This window comes from Juglans regia, chromosome 2 (assembly GCF_001411555.2).
Source record: "Juglans regia cultivar Chandler chromosome 2, Walnut 2.0, whole genome shotgun sequence".
NCBI classification, from domain to species: domain Eukaryota; kingdom Viridiplantae; phylum Streptophyta; class Magnoliopsida; order Fagales; family Juglandaceae; genus Juglans; species Juglans regia.
In genome coordinates, this window is record NC_049902.1 from 3636111 (window position 1) to 3657543 (window position 21433).

Genomic DNA, 21433 nt, shown 5'->3' on the forward strand with positions numbered 1-21433 from the left:
AAAATAATAGCATATAAAAAATATATAAAATAGAGAAATTATTTGCACAATTTTAGAATGTACAAATCTCGTATACTCTATTTAAAAAAAGAGAATAAATATGAGACTCACATGAAAAAATCAAAATTTTAGTGTTAATGATTTGCAGCAGCATGGCATGGTAGAGAGAATTGCATAGCAGACAATCTAGTGAGTTTCCTTCGATGGAAGAAATGAAGGTAGGCAGTTTGGCGTTGATAGGGATAATTTTCCAAAGATATAGTATTTTATAGTATGGTCTGTATTTTATAGTGGACCACAAACAGTACAGCACATAGCACAATACGTGATGGATACAAATCGACATTGTAGTTGTTTTATAGTGTGGGGCAAATTTGATATGGAAAATGTTGAAATTTACATGGGACAATGTATTTTTGTGCATCTTCGTATAAATGCTGCAAAATGCAAAGCCTCCTCTCAAATTTTAGGTTTAATGATTTGGAAGTTGTGTTTTTTGCTTCGTTTGGATCATTAACCACTCTCAACTCATCTCAACTCATCATTACAACTTTTTCAAATTCCAACAAAAAATATAATAAATAATTCAACTTTTTTAAATCTCAAAATAATAATAATATTAAAAAATAATATTTTATCATCTCAAGTCAACTCAACTCAACTCACTTCAATATCCAAACTCAACTTAATGTTGGGCTAGCCTTAAATTTGAACTCAGCTGCTTCCATATTCCAAATGTAGCCTAAATGTGGTATCTATATCAAATTTTTTGTTGATAGACTCCTACTCCCCCCAACTTTTCCATCTTGCTCTTCCAAATCTTTTCTTCCTTAGCCTCTTCTTCTATTGTGCTACCATTTCTGCCACCACCACAACAACTATCATGGCTTGCCAACAAATTCAGGGTGTGGGTTTGTAGATCCAAGCACTAGAGATTTACATCCAACCTCTCCTAGAATCAAAGCCATCTTCTCTTATGCCAGTAAGAGGGTTATAAAACTTAAAAGTTGAGTTTGAAAGATCTAAACACATAAAATGAGCCTCAAACATTTAATACTGGTTAAAAAATACACTCGAGCAGCTATGCGTGCAGTTAAACACACTTTGTGTGTAACTACTCTTGAAGATGTACATTGGAGGTGTTCTCTTTCACCACTTTTCAATGCTTTCCAAGGGGCCACCTCCTACTATGGTGAAATAATTCATTAGATTGGCTCTCTAATTTCGGGAGTTCCATGTGTGGGTGTTTCTACAATTTTTCTTCAAACCCATTGGCATACCTGCTAATCCAGCTAGACCAATTCAAACTCTTTTTCCAAATATGCCATAGGCACCAATCTTACCCGTCCATAATTAATAAAAACTAATAAAAAAAGAAACTAGAGACAGACGGGAGGCGAAAAAATAAAAAATCAGATGTCATATATCTATAATCTTTATAACAAATGCTCCACATACATTTACAGCAATACAGCTTCGTACCAAGTCGAACAAAGCACTCTTTAATTCCACTATCTGCTTTAAGACATCGATAATGATAATTGCATTCACTATCTAAACATTATGTGAGAACTTTAGCACCACAATTTAAACATAAATAAAAAATAAAAAAAACCCTTTTTTTGGGTGCGCATAAGCAACAGAAACTTCAAATTGAAACAAAAAAGGACCTCAAAATCTTAATAATGGAAAACCAAACAGCTCTAAGCGTGGGCCCTCAATGTAATTGAATGGTGAGTGATAAACATTGATAACCAGCTGGGACTGAAAATCGAACTGTCTCATATTAGTGTCAATAAACAAAATAATAAGAGTTATAATACAACATCAAGCACAGCAACTAAACCATGCCAAAACAAGAGAAGCTCAGTTTCCAAAATTCGGTGACCAGTCAATTTTATATATATGTGATTCGAAGGAAGAGAGTAAAGGCAAAGAGAAAGAAATTAAACAAAAAAATCACAAGGTGTTGGTTTAAAAGTAGTTCAGCAACCCAACCTCCATATGGGAGGGTAAAAAAGAAGGGATGCCTTTAGTCCAATGGCATATATCGGTGACGCAAAGAATACCAGAAATGCACCAATTTCGAATGTCTGGGTAACACAGACAGCATGCTTTCCAACAGTTAAAATATCTACAAAGGAGAACTGATCTGCAACCACCCAGAACAAATTCAAGGAAAAAATAGCTGGTGGACCCCAGATAGATTCCTTTAAAATACAATTTGATAAAGCGAAAGGATGGGGGTAGGAGACTATGAACAACATCAGGTAACTCACTTCTCACCCATCCTCGAAAAGCACACAAGTCAGGTGGCGACCTCTGGGGATTAGCCAACACCCATCCTCGTAGCACTGAAGAGAAATCACAACATAATTAAAATTAAAACATAAGTAATAACAAATTTAGAATGCGACTTATAAAAAAACAAATTTAGAATAAGAGAGCTCTCGTGTAAATATAAAATAAAAGAAACAGGAAAAAAAAAAAGAGCATGACAACAGGTATGGAGAAAAAATGTGTGAATAGGATGGGAAAAACTTAAGTTCTACAAAATATTTCACCAAAGCATGCTAAAGGAAATAAGAGAGATCCTTTATTGCGCTTCTAGGTGACTGGACTTGCACATGGAGGTGCTATATACAGAAAATAAAACTTACAAGCTTGTCATGGATCACTAGATTGTTCCATTACTCATTCCTACTGCCACGAGGATTGCTTATACCCATCCCAAGATCCATCAGGTTCCTTTCTCTTCAAAACACCACCTGTCATTTGGAGCATCCTTGCTTGCTCGTCTGCTAGAGCCTGTGTACTGGAAACAGAGAGTTGCCTCGGTGGAAAATTCATATCATCTCTCCCTTCCACATCTAGGCCTCCAGGCCCAGCATTAAGGTCGAAACCCTGCCTTCCCCATTTCCTACTGCTCTCACCACTACTGTTACTGCTACCATCAGGGAAGCTAACAACATAAGGCCTAGGAAATTGGGATGAAACAGCACCAGCAGGTCCTAAAAACTGTGTACGGACTGCAGGAAAGCAAACCTTCCCTCCAGATGATGAGTCCATGTATGCTGTTGAACCACCTGGAAAAGTGGCCGATGGCAGTGGAAAGCTGGTACCAAAAGAGAAAACAGGGTACTGAAAATGACTGGAGGGGAAGGGCACCGCAGGAGAGGATGACAACACTGGCCCCCTGTAGACATCAGGACTAAATGGACTGCTGCCACTAGTGGGACCCAACATCCTCTGTGGCCCACCAGCTGCAACAATTGGGAAAGGCTGCTCCCCTCTATCAGGCATAATTGATGGAATAGCGACAGCAGAATATGTGCTTCCTGAAGGAAACCAGGGTGAGAAGTTCCCCATCTCTGAATTGTTCATTCTAAGGCCAGAAAGCGACCTTTGGGATGGCAAACTACTCCTTGCTTGTTGGCTAAATGGTGAAGGTTCAGCACACACCTCATCAGATACAGGTCCATTGTTCAAATCAAAGTCCCTGTGACCACTTGCTGCACCATTAAGAGCACTGCCTGATGATGATTTCATTGGAAAAAGTGTAACATCAACTCTAAAACTATTACTTGTTGTGTAATTCCCTATATCAGAAGCATCATCAACTCGGTTCAAATCAAAATCAAGTCCTCCAGAACAACGAACAGTATTGGAACCTATCAGTAGTTTGTGTGCCATTTCATGACTATATGGATGCCTAGATAAAGAATCAGGCTCCTGAGTGCAATTTCGTGAAGCCAAATCCTCAAGGATTCTCTCATCCGGTACATTCAAGTCAATATCCAAAGGAGGACGACTCTGCTTGCAAGCTGTGGCATCAGGAAGGGAGATGCTTGCAGTGCCCTGTGACAGTTCCGGGCCCTTCCTGGGTTCAGCTGGCCGAAAGGCACTGGTGGCCGCTGATCCCTTCCAACCAAGTTCCCCTTTACTCCTCAGTAGGTCCTCTGGCGGAACAAAGGGGCCCTTTGCAGCAGCAGTGATGGTGATTGAAGCAGGAAGGCCACTAGACACAGAAGAAACAGAAAAAGGTAATGGGCTGACCAAACGAATGGCAGTGGAACATCCCGGTGCCGGTGAGTCATTCTGTTCCGCAAATTTCCCATCATCTACAGTGAAGCCTTCGTTCAAATCAAATTCCACTTTTGCATCCATGTCTGACGCCCCGGCAACAGAGAGAGTAGTAGTATTTCCATTGGTTGTTGTGCATGCCTCTGCTTCTGTGCCAGTCCACTTGGGTCCCCGAGAGTTTTCAGGCTGTTCTGTTTCTTGCACAGTCAGTGCAGACGAAACTATGTGAGGAGCTGGTATCCCTCGTTGCGCAAGATCGTCCTTGCTTTCCAAATTCTCCCCCAGCTGCACTCCATTTTGATCAGTATGAGTGGCAGCTAAACCGACCGAAATTAGATTCTCAGGACTTGTAGGAGCATTACTGTCCCACTCATTTCTTTCTTTGTCAGTCTGACTCGCAAAACTCCTCGCATCTGTTTCATCAATCTTTTCAGCCTTCAGTTCACTGACATCTTCTGAAAGCAAGTCTTTCCCACCACCAGAAGGAAGCATCAGTTCTTGATTGCGTCCTTTCACATCTTCAGAATGCATTGTGGATGCAGAAGGTTTCTGCTCTGCCTGGACATCACCATCCAACCCTTCAACAGCTTCCATCTCAACCTCAAGACCCACAACTTCATCATTCAACTTTTCTTCCTTCAGCAAAGTGCAACTAGTCTTTTCTAAAATATCTAAAGTCGCATCTAAAACCACCCCACCAACCGCCTTTTTCTCCTGAAGTGGTTGGCCTCCTTCAATGTCCACACCTTTCTCTGTTGAGCTTACAGGGGAGGAATCCATTGAAGTAGCTACAGTTATTTCAGTAGATTTTTCATCAATTTCTACACATGGCTCTGCAGTTTGCTGCATATGCCTACCAGAAGAATTTAGATGCCCATGGTACTCTCTTACAGGCTTCTCCTCACAAACCAAATAGGCAGAATTACCTTCTCCAGCCTTAGGCTCAAGATTACTGGAATTAACACCCTGCTTCTCATGCTCATCATCAGCACCATCATTGGACTGGCTTTCTTCTCTAGCAAGGTCATCTGCTCTAGCAAGGTCATCTGCTTCAGATGATTTAACCATGGGATCACTGCCTGTGCAGCAGTGCTCAGCTGCAATTGTGTTTCTTTGTGGAGAATCAGAGGGTGAAACCAAATCCGACTTGGACATCTCACCGGCTGCCACACTAGCAAGTAGGTTCATTCCAACATCATCACCAATGGACATAGAGCCATTAGTTTCTGAGTACTTTACACAACTTTCAATTAAAGCATTAATAGAACGCAAAGAAGCTTCCTGCAAATTCCCTAATTCATGTTCCCCTGAAGGAGAGAAAGCAGCTTTAGTTTCTGCAATTTTTTTACAGTCTTCACCAGTCCTGCAACGCTCTTCATCAGTAATGGCTGCAGGGGATCCATCACCCTCATCAGACCCAGTCAGTACATCCTTAAAGTCGTTACTTTGCCAGGATTCAGTATTCACGTCTGAAGTAATATTAGCTCGATAAGCATCACTCTTCTCTTTCAGATTACGATCAGACTGATCATGTTTTTCAGAAAGTACAGGAGAAGAAGCTCTGCTATTCATGATTGAAGGGTCTTCAATTGATCCTCCACTGGCACTTTGTGCTGGACTGCGGCTTCGATTTGTAATCTTAACAATCAATTTGTGACTGCTACCGTCAGCAGCAGGACCATCGAGTGTCTTCTCAGATGACAATGCAGATTGTGTTAGCTTCTCAGAAGCTGGATTTTTATGCAAGGAAGTTTTGCTTGAAGTAATTTCCTTTTGAACCCCAGATACGGCAGAGCCAGGGAATCCATTGACTGATTTCCGATACCGTGAAGAACCACCTGAGATCTTATTTCCACTCATTGAACCGGCAGTAGAACTCCTAGCATCCTCCTTCACTGAAAGCCCCCCAGTTTTAGCATGATCACTAGAACATGATTGACTGTTGTTGTGAGACTGACTAGAACTGCTGCTTTTCTCATCCCTCGCAGTTGTCATATGGAGATCAGAGTTGACACCAACGGCATTTCGAGCCTGGCCATCTCTTACGTTAGTATTTGTAGGTGCAGGAGATGGCACTGATTTCAAAGAACCTGGAGATGCAGATGGAGACCTGATTGCACTCTCCCCGTGGGCAAGCTTTACTGAAGTAGTTTTGGATGCAGAGAGCTGCGTAACCGAGCTCTTCATTGCAGCATCAGTGGATGCACCTGAGTGTCTGTTCCCAATATGGGAAACTTCAGAAAGCCGTGGTCTTGAAGGCCAGGTAACAGCCTGATTTGAACCGGACCTTGCATCATTGATGTTCATCTCAGCCTCCACACGTTTTTTCCACGTGTCAACCAAACTCCTTGCTTTCTTCTGGATTTCCAAGTTCTTCTGAGTGCGCAAATGATTCACAGACTTTCCAATGTTGCACATTTGTAAGGCATGAAGATTTACAGGCAGCTTTTCAAGAGCACGAAGCAAGACCAGGAGAAACTCCTCAACAGTTTTATCACCATCCTTGGGGCTACTACCATCACCAGTCTTCCCTTTATGAACTTCTTGGAGCCATTCATCAAATACGAGCAGACCCCTGAGCTGCACAAACCTACTAAGGCAATCAAACTTATCTGTGGCTGCTATAACACCAGCAAGCATTGACCGGCAATTTAAATCTATTTTTTTCTCATTTCTTTCAGATTGCATGAGTTGCACCAATCGCTCAACACCTTCAGAGTCTGTAAGCCCTCCTTTTTCTGTAATTTTTAAAATCTCTGATTTTAGATTGTTTTCCGGTCTACCATGACCAGAATCCCCATCATCAGTTTTTGTAGCACGCTCTCGTTTGACAGGTTCAGATACCTGATCTCCACGCTCCCTTTTTTTCCCCTTAGCTTGAGCAGGAACAGAAGAGGCACTGTTCTGAACACTATCTGAACCAGCTTTCAACTGTGATGTTGATGTTGGACCACTCATTGGCTTTGGAGATCTGCCACTTGGTTGCAATGTTGCATGCATTTGCATCTGTGTCTTATATAACAGCTGATCTACCTCTTCCTGTCGTTCCTGCAAACAAAAATTATCTTTAGTTTTAAGACGAAAATGCATTAATGCCACAAATAATCAACAAACAGAAACAAATAGATATATGTACAAGTGTTAAAAACCAACATTAATATAATCTTGATCAGTTAGCCACCATAAACACTTGTTCGTAATGTCATAAACCCGCCGACAGACAAATGACAAAATCCCTGGTGGAAGTTCAACGCCCTTGGGAAGGAATGCAACTTTACAAGGATGCAGTAACGATTCAGCAGGAATCTCATCCTTATGAAAGGAATAAAAGAGTTCGTTTGGCGTGGCCTCCAACAGCACGCCTTTGCCAAGCTTTACTTCAGCAGGCCGATATAGCCAATTCACACCTAACTTTATCTTGTTCTCTTTACCCACAATCAACCAACGAATTATTCCGATGAAAGGTGGGGAATCCTGAGGTGGTTTGAAAAGAGCACAGTCACCAACACTGATCTTGCGTCCATCCTAAGAAGTTAAAAAAGAAAAGGGTAATTGTAAATTAAGTGTTCTTGAGAAAATAAATGCACATCCACAATCAAAGTAGATTACAAACAGATAGTGCCCATTGTGTACAACCAACTATACAAAAAATCATATAAGAATAATCCATCTTGGTAGAACACTTTAATATGTAAAGGGCCAATAAATTCAATCCCTATTTTCATCAAGTCAGAAAATTGGACATTACTTATAACAACAATTCAAATTCTATCAGATTATAATTTTAGCCACTACACTGCAACATGAGCACCCCCCAAGCACGTCTAGGCCCCTGTATCGTACATACTGGGAAATTACCACTATTAATCCCAAGGGATGGCCATCAAAGGTTTAAATTGAAGGATTTGAACTTTGGTGATGCTTTTTGAGGCCTTAAACTCCATGCTGAGGAGCCATGAAGTCCAACAATTGGCATTATGGAAATAATGCCAAATCATGTGCACTATACCAAGCAACAATACCTTCTCTTTTTTTTTGTGTGTGTCTACACCCACAAGCCAATATATAATGACCATTTAAGCATTTCCCATCTACTTGTATTCTGTCTAAGAAAAATAAACAAATCTAAGGGCCAGCCTGAAACCAACCTCTTCTGCTACAGGATTAAAACAGTTTTATACCAATAAAAATATGAAAGCTGTGCAAACGCAGAAGGTTTCACTTTTCAGTGCCTTTATAGCTCAGCGATTAGCCTATATATTTGCTCTCACTACTCCTCCTAAGATTCTCATTTAATTTCACAAAACCAAGTTTAGTTTTCCACAACGTCAATCAGTCCAATCATAAAATGGATACATACTCCTAGCCTTCAGCCTCCATCATGCAAGCCAATATGAAAATTCTTTTCCGCTCACCTCAATCTATATATGTTCACCTCGATTCCATATCAATCAAGCCATACCCATGATTCCACAAAAATTGGGCCTCGATTCCTCGCTTTAACATCAATAAAATTTCATAAAATTCACATATTTTCCTCTGCTCCTCAATTTCTCCATTACCCAAACAAAAAGGAAAAACCCCTCATAAAATCAGATTCTTTCCAAATGGGCGAAACCAAAATGCCCCACAATTCACGAAATATCACTCCATCTTCTCGACTGCTAAAAATTCTACTCCTCAAGTCCCGAACAGCACAAATTTACAGCCACCAAAGGATCAGAGCCAAAAATCAAATCCAACATAAAAGTTGAAAGAAAAATAAAAAGCCCCAGAAAAAAGGAAAAAACTAAACCTTGGTAAACGAATTAGCTGAAGACAAAGTCGACGAAGAAGAACCATCGGCCGTGGCAGCTACGATTACACGCGTGGGGACTGTCCACATGTGCCGACTCCGTTTCCTTTCGTCACCAACCTGCCCATGCATAGCCTTGCATTTTCCCCAATCCCTCCTTCGATCCCAACTTCAACCCTTACCACGAGTACCATCAATTCCAGACCTCTAATCGCACGCCACCAGTTCCACGTACATCAATTCCTCGCAAATTCACAGTCCCAGAAAGCCCTAGATCGATCCGAAACCCCAGCCCCCAAAATTTCATCCGCGAAAAAACTCCAATCCCTAATTCATCCGCACCTCAATTCGATCCCGATTACAGAGTTTTCCCGTCCGGACCAATCGATCGAATCAAACCTCAGATCCAGGGAATAAAAAACAGAGCGAAATCGAGCCGGCTGTCGATCTAGAGAGAATAGAAGAGAAGAGAAGAGAAAAGAAGAGGAGAGAGAAAACGAGACGTCAGAAAAAGGAGAGGCGTACTGCTTGGTACTTGGTAGAGAAGGGAGGGGCAGATCGGGCAGGGCGGGCAGGAGAATGATAAGAGTAACAGGCGGGTGAGGCAGGGGAGATGACGTGAACATAATAATAATAATATTATTATTATTATTATATTAAATATTAAAATAGGGGAATGAGACTGACCGGCAGACAGACTGACAGACAGACATGACCCTTTTTTTTCTGAATTACTTAATTAATTAATTTATTTTTATTTAAAGATTGAAAGGGAACTCAGAAATGTTGACCAACCTGAGAGGAGAGGAGCAGCCCAATTGACTTTTCATTTTTTGGGTGGATGTGGATCCAACGGTGATGGAAGGAGAAAGGGAGGGAGGGTAAGATGGTAATTTCAAGGAGGGGACATGCAACATGAATCCCATGACATCATGAGTCGAGGACCGGGCCGGGGATTTTAAGATGATGAATGGGTGTTAAGGTTGTCTGGCGTTGCTCCAACACACATTACTATGAACTACAAACTGTGTTTTTTAAACAAAGCAAAAACCAACCCCTGCTTTTGATGTTTAATTTTTTGTTCTGTTTTTTCTGACATCGAAATCATTTTCTTGATGTTCTTGCTTACCTCATCATGACATTCAAACTTCATATGCCTTTCCTATTCTTAAAATCTCAAAATAAAATTTTCAAAAAATGGACATTTCCTCTCCTTTTTTTTTTTTTTTTTTTAAATTAGTTTGAAACAATTGGAAGATTATCATGTGTATTTCTATTTCCTAATAATAAGATATGAAATACATGAGTTATTAGATTTATATTTAAATTGATTTGTATCTATTCTTTTACTGAAATTCTATCGGAAAAACTTATATCGCACACATCCACTTAATCAGTATGCAATTTGTTATTTTTATTCTTTTAACTTAAATATGTGTTTGTTTAAATATATTGACAAAGATGACAAATCACATATTGATTAAATAGTTATGTATGATGTATGACTTCCATATAGCATTTTTCGTTCTTTTATGAGTAATGCTACTCGCCATCATTTTTACTATTATCATCTCATCATTTCATTATATGACATTTGATGACTAGCGAATAACTCTTTTCAAATTTATGAATAATGCTACTTACCATCCTCTTTACAATTATTATCTCATCATTTCATGACGTGGCATTTGATGATTAGTGAATAACTTTATTCAAATGCATTTACACCAAACATTATCCACGTGACATAATTTAATTTAGAAGATAAATTTTAAAATTTGAATCTTACAAATCAAATTATGTCACGTGAATGGTTTGTAGTGTAGATGTCTTTGAATAACATTTCTCTTAAAGACTATTTATTATATCTTATTCGTGGGCCAATTATTTAATGTCATATCAAAAAATGTTGAAAAGATAAATATGATTTTCTTCTTTTATCTTGTGCATTGGATTATCATGGGTTTATACCAATAATTCATTGTCAATCAATTGGGAAAAGAATCAAGTAAATTTATTTTTCGAGCAATTCATCTTTCTTTAATATTGTGTATATAATATTTAGGATGCAGTTTGGATAATGAGATGAGATGAGATAATTTTAAATGAAAGTTTAAAATTAAATAAAATATTGTTATAATATTATTATTGTTTTAGGATTTGAAAATATTGAATTATTTATTATATTTTATGTGAAAATTTAAGAAAATTGTAATAACAAGATAAATGAGATGAGACGAAATACTTTCACTATCTAAACATTTTCACATTAATTGGTGCATTGTACATTTGTACTCTCCTAATCTGCTTACTCATTTTTTTCTTAAATTATTAAGGTAGTTCTTTGGGAAATAACTCTGATGATTCTTTTCATATTAACATGTCTTGTGGTGCAATTCGCATGCATCTTATTTGGTCACATTTCAATTCCATATCCCAGTTATTTTTATAGGCGATTGTTTTAATCTCCATAATATCTAGACGTGACTTCATAGGAGAAAAAAAGTAGTTACAAACATATTTATTACTGCTTTTCCTAACCAATAATTTTGAAAAGGGGAATATGGGTCTCTTCAAAAAACATCTCAATATAACAAATCGCAATACACCTTCAACTTCCACCGCCTCCTGCGATGGCTCCATAGTTCGTATGCAAATTGAAAAAAAAAACCATCATGTAAAACGACACCCCATTGCAAGGTATGGGTGGGGACTAAATATTTGGTCATAAGATCGACTTTTTTGTTCACTCTAGCGTTGTGGTTGTTGTAATGGAATGTTTGTTAGAAAATCACAACACTTCTTATATATCTCGTTTTTCATTATTTGAAAAGTTTGTCAAGTCAATTAATATGAAAATATTAATTTTTTTATTTTTTCTATAAATGCAATAAATACATTAACAAATAATATGCTTTTACATTAACTCATAAATAGTAGAACTATTTAGATAATCATAATGGTTAATAAGACTATTGGCAAGAGATATTATCATAAAAGTGGTACATTTTTTTACCTCTCACATGTTTTCTTCTCAATAATGATTCAATTTTGTCGTTCTTTTGCACATGTAAATTATTATAACGGTGGAAAATCAAATCAAAGGAAGAAATAGGAGAAGACATCATGATGACAAGATTAAGGGTTGAGTGAAGGTCTACAAATCAGATGTAAACATCATTTTCCAATATCTCATATATTTACGGATCATTTTCTTTCTTTCTTTTTTTATTAATTTCTCTCTCATTTCAAGACATGTGGGGTGTGCTTGGTGTTTCTGATGGTAAGTCTGAGTTTGTCCATTTCTGGGCCCATCTTTTTCCCAAAAGAACACAGAAACGTGACAGCAAAGAAAGTCCAGAGCTTTTGATTGCTGTCAGTCAGGTCACAAAGGTTTGAGACCCACACGGATGGGAAATTACAAATTCTTGGCTGTGTCTGTCTTTAATCTGCAACTTGTTGTTCTTGTCTTGGTGTGTGCGTGCACGTATATCCAAACTTGGCAACCGAATTGCATTTCCCATTTGTACCATTTCCCTATTCCTGCTGTATCCGTCTGAGTTTTGCATTCTAAAGTTAGAAATAAATCATATGATTTAGAGTTTTGCCATCTAAAGCAATGAAAACAGAGCAAATGTTCTGCATCATCCATCCATTGCTTTCCAGTTTTAGAAGCAGAATAATTGAAAGATGACAGGAAATCAATTCCTAAACTTCAGATTTATGGTATTTTTGCCCATGGAAAAACAGTTTTTTATTTTGTTATTTTAGCAGGCTGTGGATATGTCTCAATCAGCAGGAACAGGATCACCCTGTGGTGAAAATTCTATAAATGAGAAGAGCTTGAAGTCAATAAGATGATGACCTAATTTGGCATGTCTGATATCTTTTGTTATGATACCGTTCCCAACCCTTAAAAAAAAAAATATATATATATATATATATATATTAACTTTGATAATTTTCGTTTAAGTCATCAAAAGTACCTCGTACGTAATGTATGCATAACACAAAGTTTGTGTATTTGGCACAATCCACAAAAACTAAATGAAAATCGATTTTTGACATATTAAATGCGCTCTCGACATGGAAGATAGATTTTTTTTTTTATGTCAAAAAACCTCTTTAAGACAGGGCCATTTCAGACCAACGTCTATAGAGTAAACCATGGTTTTGTGTACCACAACCTCAGAAAATTTCCTACATAAAACTAGTTAAATCACTGACTTTTCACTAAGAGATGTGGTCCCAAATGATTGTTTACATTCATGATGTTTATAATCTTATATTTTAAAGGAAGTGATACCCTAAGACCAAGATCTTCACCACTTGAACCAACCTTTTGAAATTATGACGTAGAAGATAACATAAAAGATATTACGATTTTCATTTTTCTTATTAATTTTAATTGATTAAGTTATATGTTTTATACACCACCTACTTATAAGTAACAAAATTCAAACAACTAGTGGCAAGAAAACAAAGTCCAAAAGATGAAAGATTTGAGGGAGGTGCTGAAGACAAAGTCAATGCACATGAGGAGGTGGGGTTATAACTACTACAATGTTTAAGAAAATTAATTAAAAAATGGGTCCCGACAAGCAAATTGGTCCCTACCCATCCCTACAATTATTGGAAGAACCATCTTAAATGTCAGTTTTAAACAATTCGATTGGCAGATTGCTGTAACACAGTTGAAAATTATCATGATGAGATGTGCAACACAGACACCACATTTTGTTTTGTTGCGTTGGACTGACTGATGAGAAATCTTAAGGAGGTTGGCTTGAGATTAGGGAAGCAATAAATATAATTTATTTATTTATAGGTAGAATGCCAATTCTACTAGCTTCATGCGTGGCAGTGCATGAAGCCCACATGTGCGGTATAGTCATGAGGCACCAGTCTTTTTAGAGCAAGTCTACCTCTAATCGATAGATCGGTAGGTAGTTGGGGTGTGGTGTAGATCATGCCTTTTGTGGACAGTCTCCACGCGTTAAAAACCCAGAATAATATCAATATAATGTTGTCATTTATGACAAATCTGCTCATCTATATACTCTTGTCTTCCAAGCCAATAAGGAGCACGAAAGAAGAAAGCTCAAAAATTAAAACATTAGGATATACTCAAACATCAAATGCACAAACAGAACACATTGATGTTCTACTGCTACAGCTTTTGTTAATCGTGTGCTCAATTACCAAGCACAACAAATTAGTCTGGTCGGAGATAAAAGAACCAAGTAATATGTAAATTCCCATGTATATTGAACTTTGTCCGTTTTCTCCACAACAGTGATACTCAACTAAATCACCAGAAGCTGCAGACTTACAGAAAAATAAGGCCGTATGGCAGTCAACATCATCAACACACTATTCTGAGAACAAAACATCCTTAGAAGTCATCACAGAGCATTTATCATCCTCTTCATCTCAGCAGATCTCCTGGGATCTGGGTCTTCAATCGCTCTCTCAGTGAGGACTTGCTTGATACGGCACATTGACTTCCTCACCTGAATTTTATGATTTTTTATTTACAAACGAGAATCACCACAATACCAATTAGCAATTGGGGTTCCAGGAAGATAGAAGAAAAGAAGGAACAGATGTATCTTCATCACAACAAATTAGGTTTTAATATCAAACATAAACCACAAACAATCAGCTTCTAGGGATGACTTTAAATACTACCCCCCACTCCCGCCCTCCTCGCGTGGCCTCTCTTTGTCAGACCAATCCAAATGACTGCACAGAAAGATTAACTAGAACGGTTGTGGATATAATTACTTACCAGGCCTATCTCACACAACCCCATCTATCAAAACAGTCAATGGCTCAGAATTAATCTAAGCTGACAGAGTTGTGTCACTCGACCACCAAAAAAGACTTTGGCAGTTATGTTCTACCTCAGAGAGTAAAGAACAAGAAGAAGAAGATTCTCCAAAGATCCATGGCCAGGAAAAGGTTATTGCCTCTATCATCAGCCTGACAAACTTAAAAGTAATCAAAGGACCAAGTTCTTCGTTTAACGTACTAGTGCACCAATGAGTCGAATGGCTCCCAGCCTCTGGCCCCTATGGCATCCGGGATGGCCTCTAATATGTGCAGAGCTATAGCTTGGGTTCCATTTTAACAACAGAACATTCTTACCCTCAACATAAGTCCAGAGAATCAAGTCAGAAAGCATTCTTGATTAAGGGAATATTCTTCATTATCTTAGAGGAAAAATCACATTCTTAGAGTAGGTGATCAACTCAAGAAGCGTTAAGAAACACCAAACAATTTTTTTTTTCGCTGATTAGCAACAGCAAACAATTATTTTTTACTTTAAAAATCAATTCCATTTCTGAAGGTCTTCCTTCTCATATCATGTTGAACAGAATGCCTACCGTATGCAAAGGCGCTGTATCTCCTAGCAGGCTTGAAATTTGCTTTCTGACACAAGCACTTAAAAAACGCTGATGGAAAATCTTTTGCATATCAGTTTTAAACAGTTCACACTAAGTTTCAGACCAACAATACTGAGGCTATCTTTGGGAGTAGAAACTGCATGAAAAATTACTTGATAACATTCATTACCAATTGGATTACAGCTCACACCATGCAAGGAAAAAAAATATTTACACAATACAAAACTAACGCAGTTGAAGTTGGTATATCGAGCTACAAGCGATTTGAATCTTGATTTCCCGTGCAATGATCATCAAGGAGATTAAGATGTGGTGTCAATGGTTGAAAACGTGCCAAAAACCAAAGTAAGAAATATGCCAAGGCCAACACAAAAGAGTGAGGTAGAGAAGGTTGGTGGTAGAGGTGTTCATAATGCGTTTACAACATCCAGATGGGCGTACCAAGAGGTTAATGGGTGACAATAGAGATAGCCAGTAACCTTCTTAGTTTACTAGGAGATGTAATTGGATCACTTAAAAGCTAGTTGGTGCTAGTTTCAAATGACTTAGAACTAAGAGGGGTGAAATAAAAGTAGGGGTTTTTCTGGGGCATTCACTGGGTTGTTTCCGTGCTAAATTTGCAATGCCAAAGGTAAAGCCATTATTGACTCTGAAATTTCTTAAGCTAGCTATCAAAGCACAGAACCCACGGTTGTAAGTTGTGTTGGCTACTTGGATCAGAACACAATCTCTTCCTAGGTCCATCTCGTTATCCTTCATAGTAAAAGTAATTTACTCTTCTGTACATACAGAATATATCCAAAAAAGAAACTGTTTCACATCTAAAAAATAAATAAAATCTGGCAGATATCCCATTCTGTTATATACTTCGTATCAACTCCACACCAAGCATGGACAGCAGAACTTAATGCCAAGATGAACTTATTAGCATATTTAGGCAAAGCATTTTTTTTTTTTTTTTATAGGTATATTTAGGCAAAGCAATTCAAAGCATGGAACAACAGGGTTGTGGGTACTTTAGCTATTGACATCAGCAATGTTTAATGAAGGGGGGATATGAAGATCTCAAGGAGAATGTTGTTCTTCACCATGCAGGCACCTTCCATAGTCAAATATTGTATGTAGCATTAACTTATAAAGTGCTGAGAAAAAATGAAAAATACAAAGAGAAGAAAAGAAAAACAATGATATTTTTGATAAGTAAAAAGAAAAACAATGATAAACCATTATGTTTTGCATAACCAAAATTTCAGTTTGCGAAGAAATTGAGTTTAATTTTTTTTTTTGGGGGGTGTAAAGGTAATATTCTGCCCATTAAAAGGGTTATTCTTATAAATAATGATTTGAATAGCACCCTTTCATCATGGCACGTACATGGGGAACCAAGAAAACAAGAATATTGTGCATACTGGTGCAGAAATTTTAATATCAATTTTCATTTCTTATGATAACGAAGTCGTTCTATTTAGCTCTTGTACTAGTATCAATTTCATTTTCATTTAATATCAACGTTTCAAGAGCTGTCATACTAGTAGCACGAGTTTTAGTGATGTCACGGGTTTGGAGAGTAAATGGGAATTTCATCTCAATTACACTAGGGTACGTTTGGAGTATGAGATGAGATGAGAAATTCTCAAAACTTCTCACAATTTCCTTCCCAAACATCACTCAAACACAAAACACTTTTCAATTTCAAATCTTCAACTTTTTCATCTAATTATTACCTAATCATTACAAATTTTACAAACTTCAAAGCAAAACATAAAAATCAATACAACTTTTTCAAACTTCAAAACAAAAATAATATTAAAAAATTATATTCAAACAACTGTTTTTTTTATAAATATTCAAACAACTATTTAACTTTATAATATTTTTATTCTCTTTTTTTCTCTCATTTCCCAAAACCCAACAAAACATCTTAACTCAAACCATTTCACTACTATTCACAGAATTCTAAGATACTCCAAGTGTCCAAACAAGCCCTAAGCCCCCACACAGTTACCCAAGCATTCAACGAGCTAGATATCATGCATAAAGGCAGATGCAAAATAATGGGGTTATACCTTGGGAACGCGCTCAGGATTAGGAAACCGTAGATTCTGTGCATGAAGCATCTGGCGTTGAGTCATTAGCATGTTTTTCTCCTTTAATAAAACATACCATAGCTTATGAAGATCGTCCCATGACTTCAGTCGCAGTTCAGAAGCCTTCCAACTTCGACCTAACGGCATTAAAGAAGAACATTGGGAAAATAGATAGTTATAAACATTGGGAAAATAGATAGTTATCAGACTTGGAATTGTTTAAAGAAGAATAACTTCAAGTGCAAAATGACTTGAGATTGCATTGAATTTGATTTCCAAAAAAGAAATATAAATCATTATCTAAATTTATTTTCAAAATGACTTGAGATTGTTTTAGAGGTTTGACAGGAGGATTTGATATGATGAAAGCCATAGTGTAAAACATACACTTGGAAAATGAGAGAACTAGATGAAGCACATGACATGTGACTACCAGCCGTGAACCACTATATATAATCTAATGCATATTGAGTTTGTTTAAACAAAGATTGATCATTATTAGATATTTTTAGCTGTATCTGGCTAACCTCTTGCATCAATTTAAATTTTCTTCCCCCTTTTCAACGTCAATGAACATCAAGCATTATCACATTGTTTTGATAGTTTACAACGTCAATGAACTGCCAGGTCTCACTAAATTATTAATCTTCCACCCTTATATTTCTTAGTTAGATAAAGAAACCGGCTATATCATATAGCATAAGGCCATGAACAATAAATTACCGCATCAAGTACAGGCATTGGTTAACCAGAAACAAGGAAAATGAAAGGCCTGTACCATAGACAACGGGTTTGTCGTCATCTACGCTTCTATCTGCCTCAAAGAACTCTTCCAGAGGGTTCCTAGCCGCAGACGCAGCTGCAGCTGTTGCAGCAGATGTTTCTGATTTAGCTGCAGCAAATAGAGTTCTCCCAAAAATTCTTGACAAAAACATGATAGTTACCAGATTGCTGCAAAACAATGCAACAGTAGATTAGAGTGGGGCGAAAAAGAATCAGAGAAAATCCTCACAGCCATAGTCTCCCACAAAACACGAACAAGCCCACATGTGTTCCTATAGTTGTCTTACAAATATGAAAAATGGCTGACCCAGACTATTTTTTCAAAAAAAAAAGGAAGGAAATGAACAGATCAAATGCACTCGAAAGACATAGAGAGAGAACACGACGGGAGAAGGGATAGAGAAGACGAAGGGAGAAGAGAGAGAGAGAGAGAGAGAGATAGGGGTCACCAGAAGAGAGAGATAGGCCGAGCGGAGGGATTCTGAGAGGGGCCGTGCGGTCGCCTGTGGGGTTTTGACAGAGAGGCCGAGCCGCGGGGGGGGAGCCGCTCCTAGGGTTAGAACTTGATCAGAACGCAGAAGAAGAAACGACGTAAAACGGCGGGGAGGCTTACCATGTAAAACGGCGCCGTTTTACTTGGACTGCGGGCTGGACTGCCGTTTCGGCCATTTTGGACTGGGCTGTTGGTTTTTTTTTTTTTTTCCCCCCTAAATCAAACCCTAAAAGCCTAATCTAAAGCCTAAATCAATTCTAAAATCGTAAGTTTTTTATTTATGGTTTTTATAATTTTGTATCACTTAATTTTAATTTTTAGTATTTATTATTAACAATTATTATTTAACTAGTGTCTAATTACATAATATTATACTATAGAATTATATGTTATTAACTCATTATAATATTTTATACTAATTTCTAACTTATTCATATTAGTATTATAGACTTGTACTATAGCATTTAATTATATATTTAATGTTATTATACTTGTGTTATTATACATTAGTTATTATATATTAATATTACATGTTATTATATTTGAGTTATTATACATTAATATTACGTGTTATTATGCATTTTAGTATTTATATATATTATTATTTAGTGTTACATGGTAGTAATACTGTAATAGTATAATATTTACATGTATTAAACTATTATTAGTTAATTTAGTCTATATAATATAAATATATTATTTTATAATAATTAACTCATAGTAGTATAGTATTGAGTTTAACTAACTATATAAGATATATAAATTTTATATTATTAATATATATAAAAACACATATTTTATATTTTATAAAATATGTACAAAGTTAGAGTTGGAGGCTAAAGTCGGAGTCGGACTGACTCCACCTCCGACTCCAACTTTCCAACTAAAAAAGACTCTAATTCTAATTTATTGGAGTCGAAATGAAGTCAAATTTTTAAATTTTTACTCATTCTAGTCGGAGGTTTGGATTCATTGGAAGGCTAGTGCTATGGGGTTTTAGAGACTCGACAATTCATGTTTCAGTGAAAGGGGGCTTGTGCTCGAAGCCCAATCGGCATAAAACCAAATTCCATCTGTTTGAAGCCCAATTACCTTTAACTCCAAACCCAATGGGCCAAACCTCATACTATTCAAGATCCCTATCTCTTTTAAGGCCCATGATAAATTTTTAAATTTGAAAATCATAAATATTGGTAAGAGTATAATATTCATATCGTTCTAAGTTAAATATTCTAAAAATAATTAAATGCTGTGACAAGGCACCTATAGAGTAATTAAGATAGAAATAGGAGATGGTCATGGCAGAACTAAAAAAATTAGAGAAATGTTTGGTCTATATGCAAATATTATACAAATATTATACAAATGAAAAACTAAAAATATAAGTTTTTATATGCGTATATATTACTTATGAGTAATGCTATATATAATCGTGAAGCGTATAAGCATTGTGCAGTCTTTTTGAAAAAGAGTATGGTCCACTATTAAGAAATTAATCTTTTTTATGTAGATCCCGTTTTTATTTATTTTTTTCAAAATAATTGCGCTGTACTTATACACTCACGACTGCAACTATCATTTCTCTTTATGCTATCTCTCATTCTCTTTTTCATTTTTTGTCACACTCTTTTTTATTTTTGTCTTTTTTAGATGAAATAAGTAATATCAAGCAATAATTTGAAATAAAAATTAGAATAACTAAATTAAAATTTGGAATCTTAAAAAAAAAAAAAAAAAAGTAGAAGGGGCTGTTTTATCTAGAATTTCAGGTGCACATAAATTATAATAATTACAGGCTGGTGATGAATAGATAGAGCACCAACTATGTATCATATATGTCCAATCATAAGAGTAGAGTATGTGTTCGTAAAAGTAGTGGGAGAACCTTTGCTACCATATCACCAAAAAATTAACAAGGCTAGGCAACACCAAACACCCATTTCCATAAATGTGCCAAACAGTGGTCCCAATTCATCTTGAAGGGTCTCGTGGTAGAGTATCCCCTAAAGCATTGAAAGCAACCCCCACGTCCTCTCCCTTGGTTTTTTCTCCTCTTTTTAACACCTTTTCTCAATCCTTCTTCTTTACATTCCTTTCGGTTTCTCGAACCGGATCGAATGATCCAACGCAAAAATAAATAGAAATTTTTTACAATTCGAAAAGAGATAAATACAGTATATACGTTGAATATAATGAGATTCACAAATTGTACTGTCAATTTCTCTCTTAACTATAGATAGTATTTAGATTGAATGTTCCATGATTCATTCTATATAAAAATCGTATGAAAGTATGTTATAAGAATCACGTAATGTATCTATCATTCACCAAAATTAAACCATTTAAATCGAATAACTTCATAGTTACTCATCATCTATTGACTTATAAGGTTAGGTGAGTTAATTTAATATATTTTGGCATCCACCAATATGACATTGACATGTGCCCTCTAAAGTGCCCGACAGGGAAATATAAGGATTACAATTTACCCAAAAGATGACAAACTAGGGCAGCTCCTATCTTGAATTAATCATATTATATTTCCCAATGGTTCAAATCACATTGCTTTAGCATTAGAGAGTTTGAAAAAGTTGTCCATGGGCCAATCAATATGCCCCAACCAATCTTTCAACATGACATAATTGAACTATCATGTGGGTGTAAGAAATTATATAAATATAAATATATATATATATATATGTATGCATATGGGTACATCATGATATCTATCTTTTTTTTTTTTTTTAAATGTCTCAAATGCATGATTACTTTATATATTCTT

The 21433-nt window shown here is 36.7% G+C and overlaps 2 protein-coding genes across 2 annotated transcripts; both read right to left on the reverse strand.

Moving 5' to 3' along the window:
* Nucleotides 1-1763: 1763 nt before the first annotated feature.
* On the reverse strand, nucleotides 1764-9376 carry LOC108999147. Its single transcript, XM_018975943.2, has 4 exons — nucleotides 8879-9376; nucleotides 7237-7608; nucleotides 2661-7131; nucleotides 1764-2354 (listed from the first exon to the last, which is right to left on the reverse strand). The coding sequence occupies exons 1-3, from the start codon at nucleotides 9008-9010 to the stop codon at nucleotides 2701-2703; spliced, it is 4935 nt and encodes a 1644-aa protein (XP_018831488.1). The 5' UTR covers nucleotides 9011-9376; the 3' UTR covers nucleotides 1764-2354; nucleotides 2661-2700.
* Nucleotides 9377-13986: 4610 nt separating this feature from the next.
* LOC108999277 (39S ribosomal protein L47, mitochondrial) lies at nucleotides 13987-18759 on the reverse strand. Its single transcript, XM_018976148.2, has 4 exons — nucleotides 18608-18759; nucleotides 18154-18326; nucleotides 17355-17512; nucleotides 13987-14391 (listed from the first exon to the last, which is right to left on the reverse strand). Exons 2-4 carry the CDS (start codon nucleotides 18308-18310, stop codon nucleotides 14284-14286), a joined length of 423 nt encoding a protein of 140 aa, XP_018831693.1. The 5' UTR covers nucleotides 18311-18326; nucleotides 18608-18759; the 3' UTR covers nucleotides 13987-14283.
* Nucleotides 18760-21433: the final 2674 nt, after the last annotated feature.

Bases quoted from the DNA above. Each gene is read 5' to 3' on its own strand.
- LOC108999277 (XM_018976148.2), bottom strand. From the start codon at position 18,310: ATGTTTTTGTCAAGAATTTTTGGGAGAACTCTATTTGCTGCAGCTAAA. The intron at 17,513-18,153 runs GTACAGGCCTTT...TAATGCCGTTAG, and splicing joins CGACAAACCCGTTGTCTATG to GTCGAAGTTGGAAGGCTTCT. The intron at 14,392-17,354 runs GTATAACCCCAT...CATAAAATTCAG, and splicing joins ATCCTGAGCGCGTTCCCAAG to GTGAGGAAGTCAATGTGCCG.
- LOC108999147 (XM_018975943.2), bottom strand. From the start codon at position 9,010: ATGCATGGGCAGGTTGGTGACGAAAGGAAACGGAGTCGGCACATGTGG. The intron at 7,609-8,878 runs GTTTAGTTTTTT...TTAACTTCTTAG, and splicing joins CAGCTAATTCGTTTACCAAG to GATGGACGCAAGATCAGTGT. The intron at 7,132-7,236 runs GTTGGTTTTTAA...TTTTGTTTGCAG, and splicing joins CTGATCAAGATTATATTAAT to GAACGACAGGAAGAGGTAGA.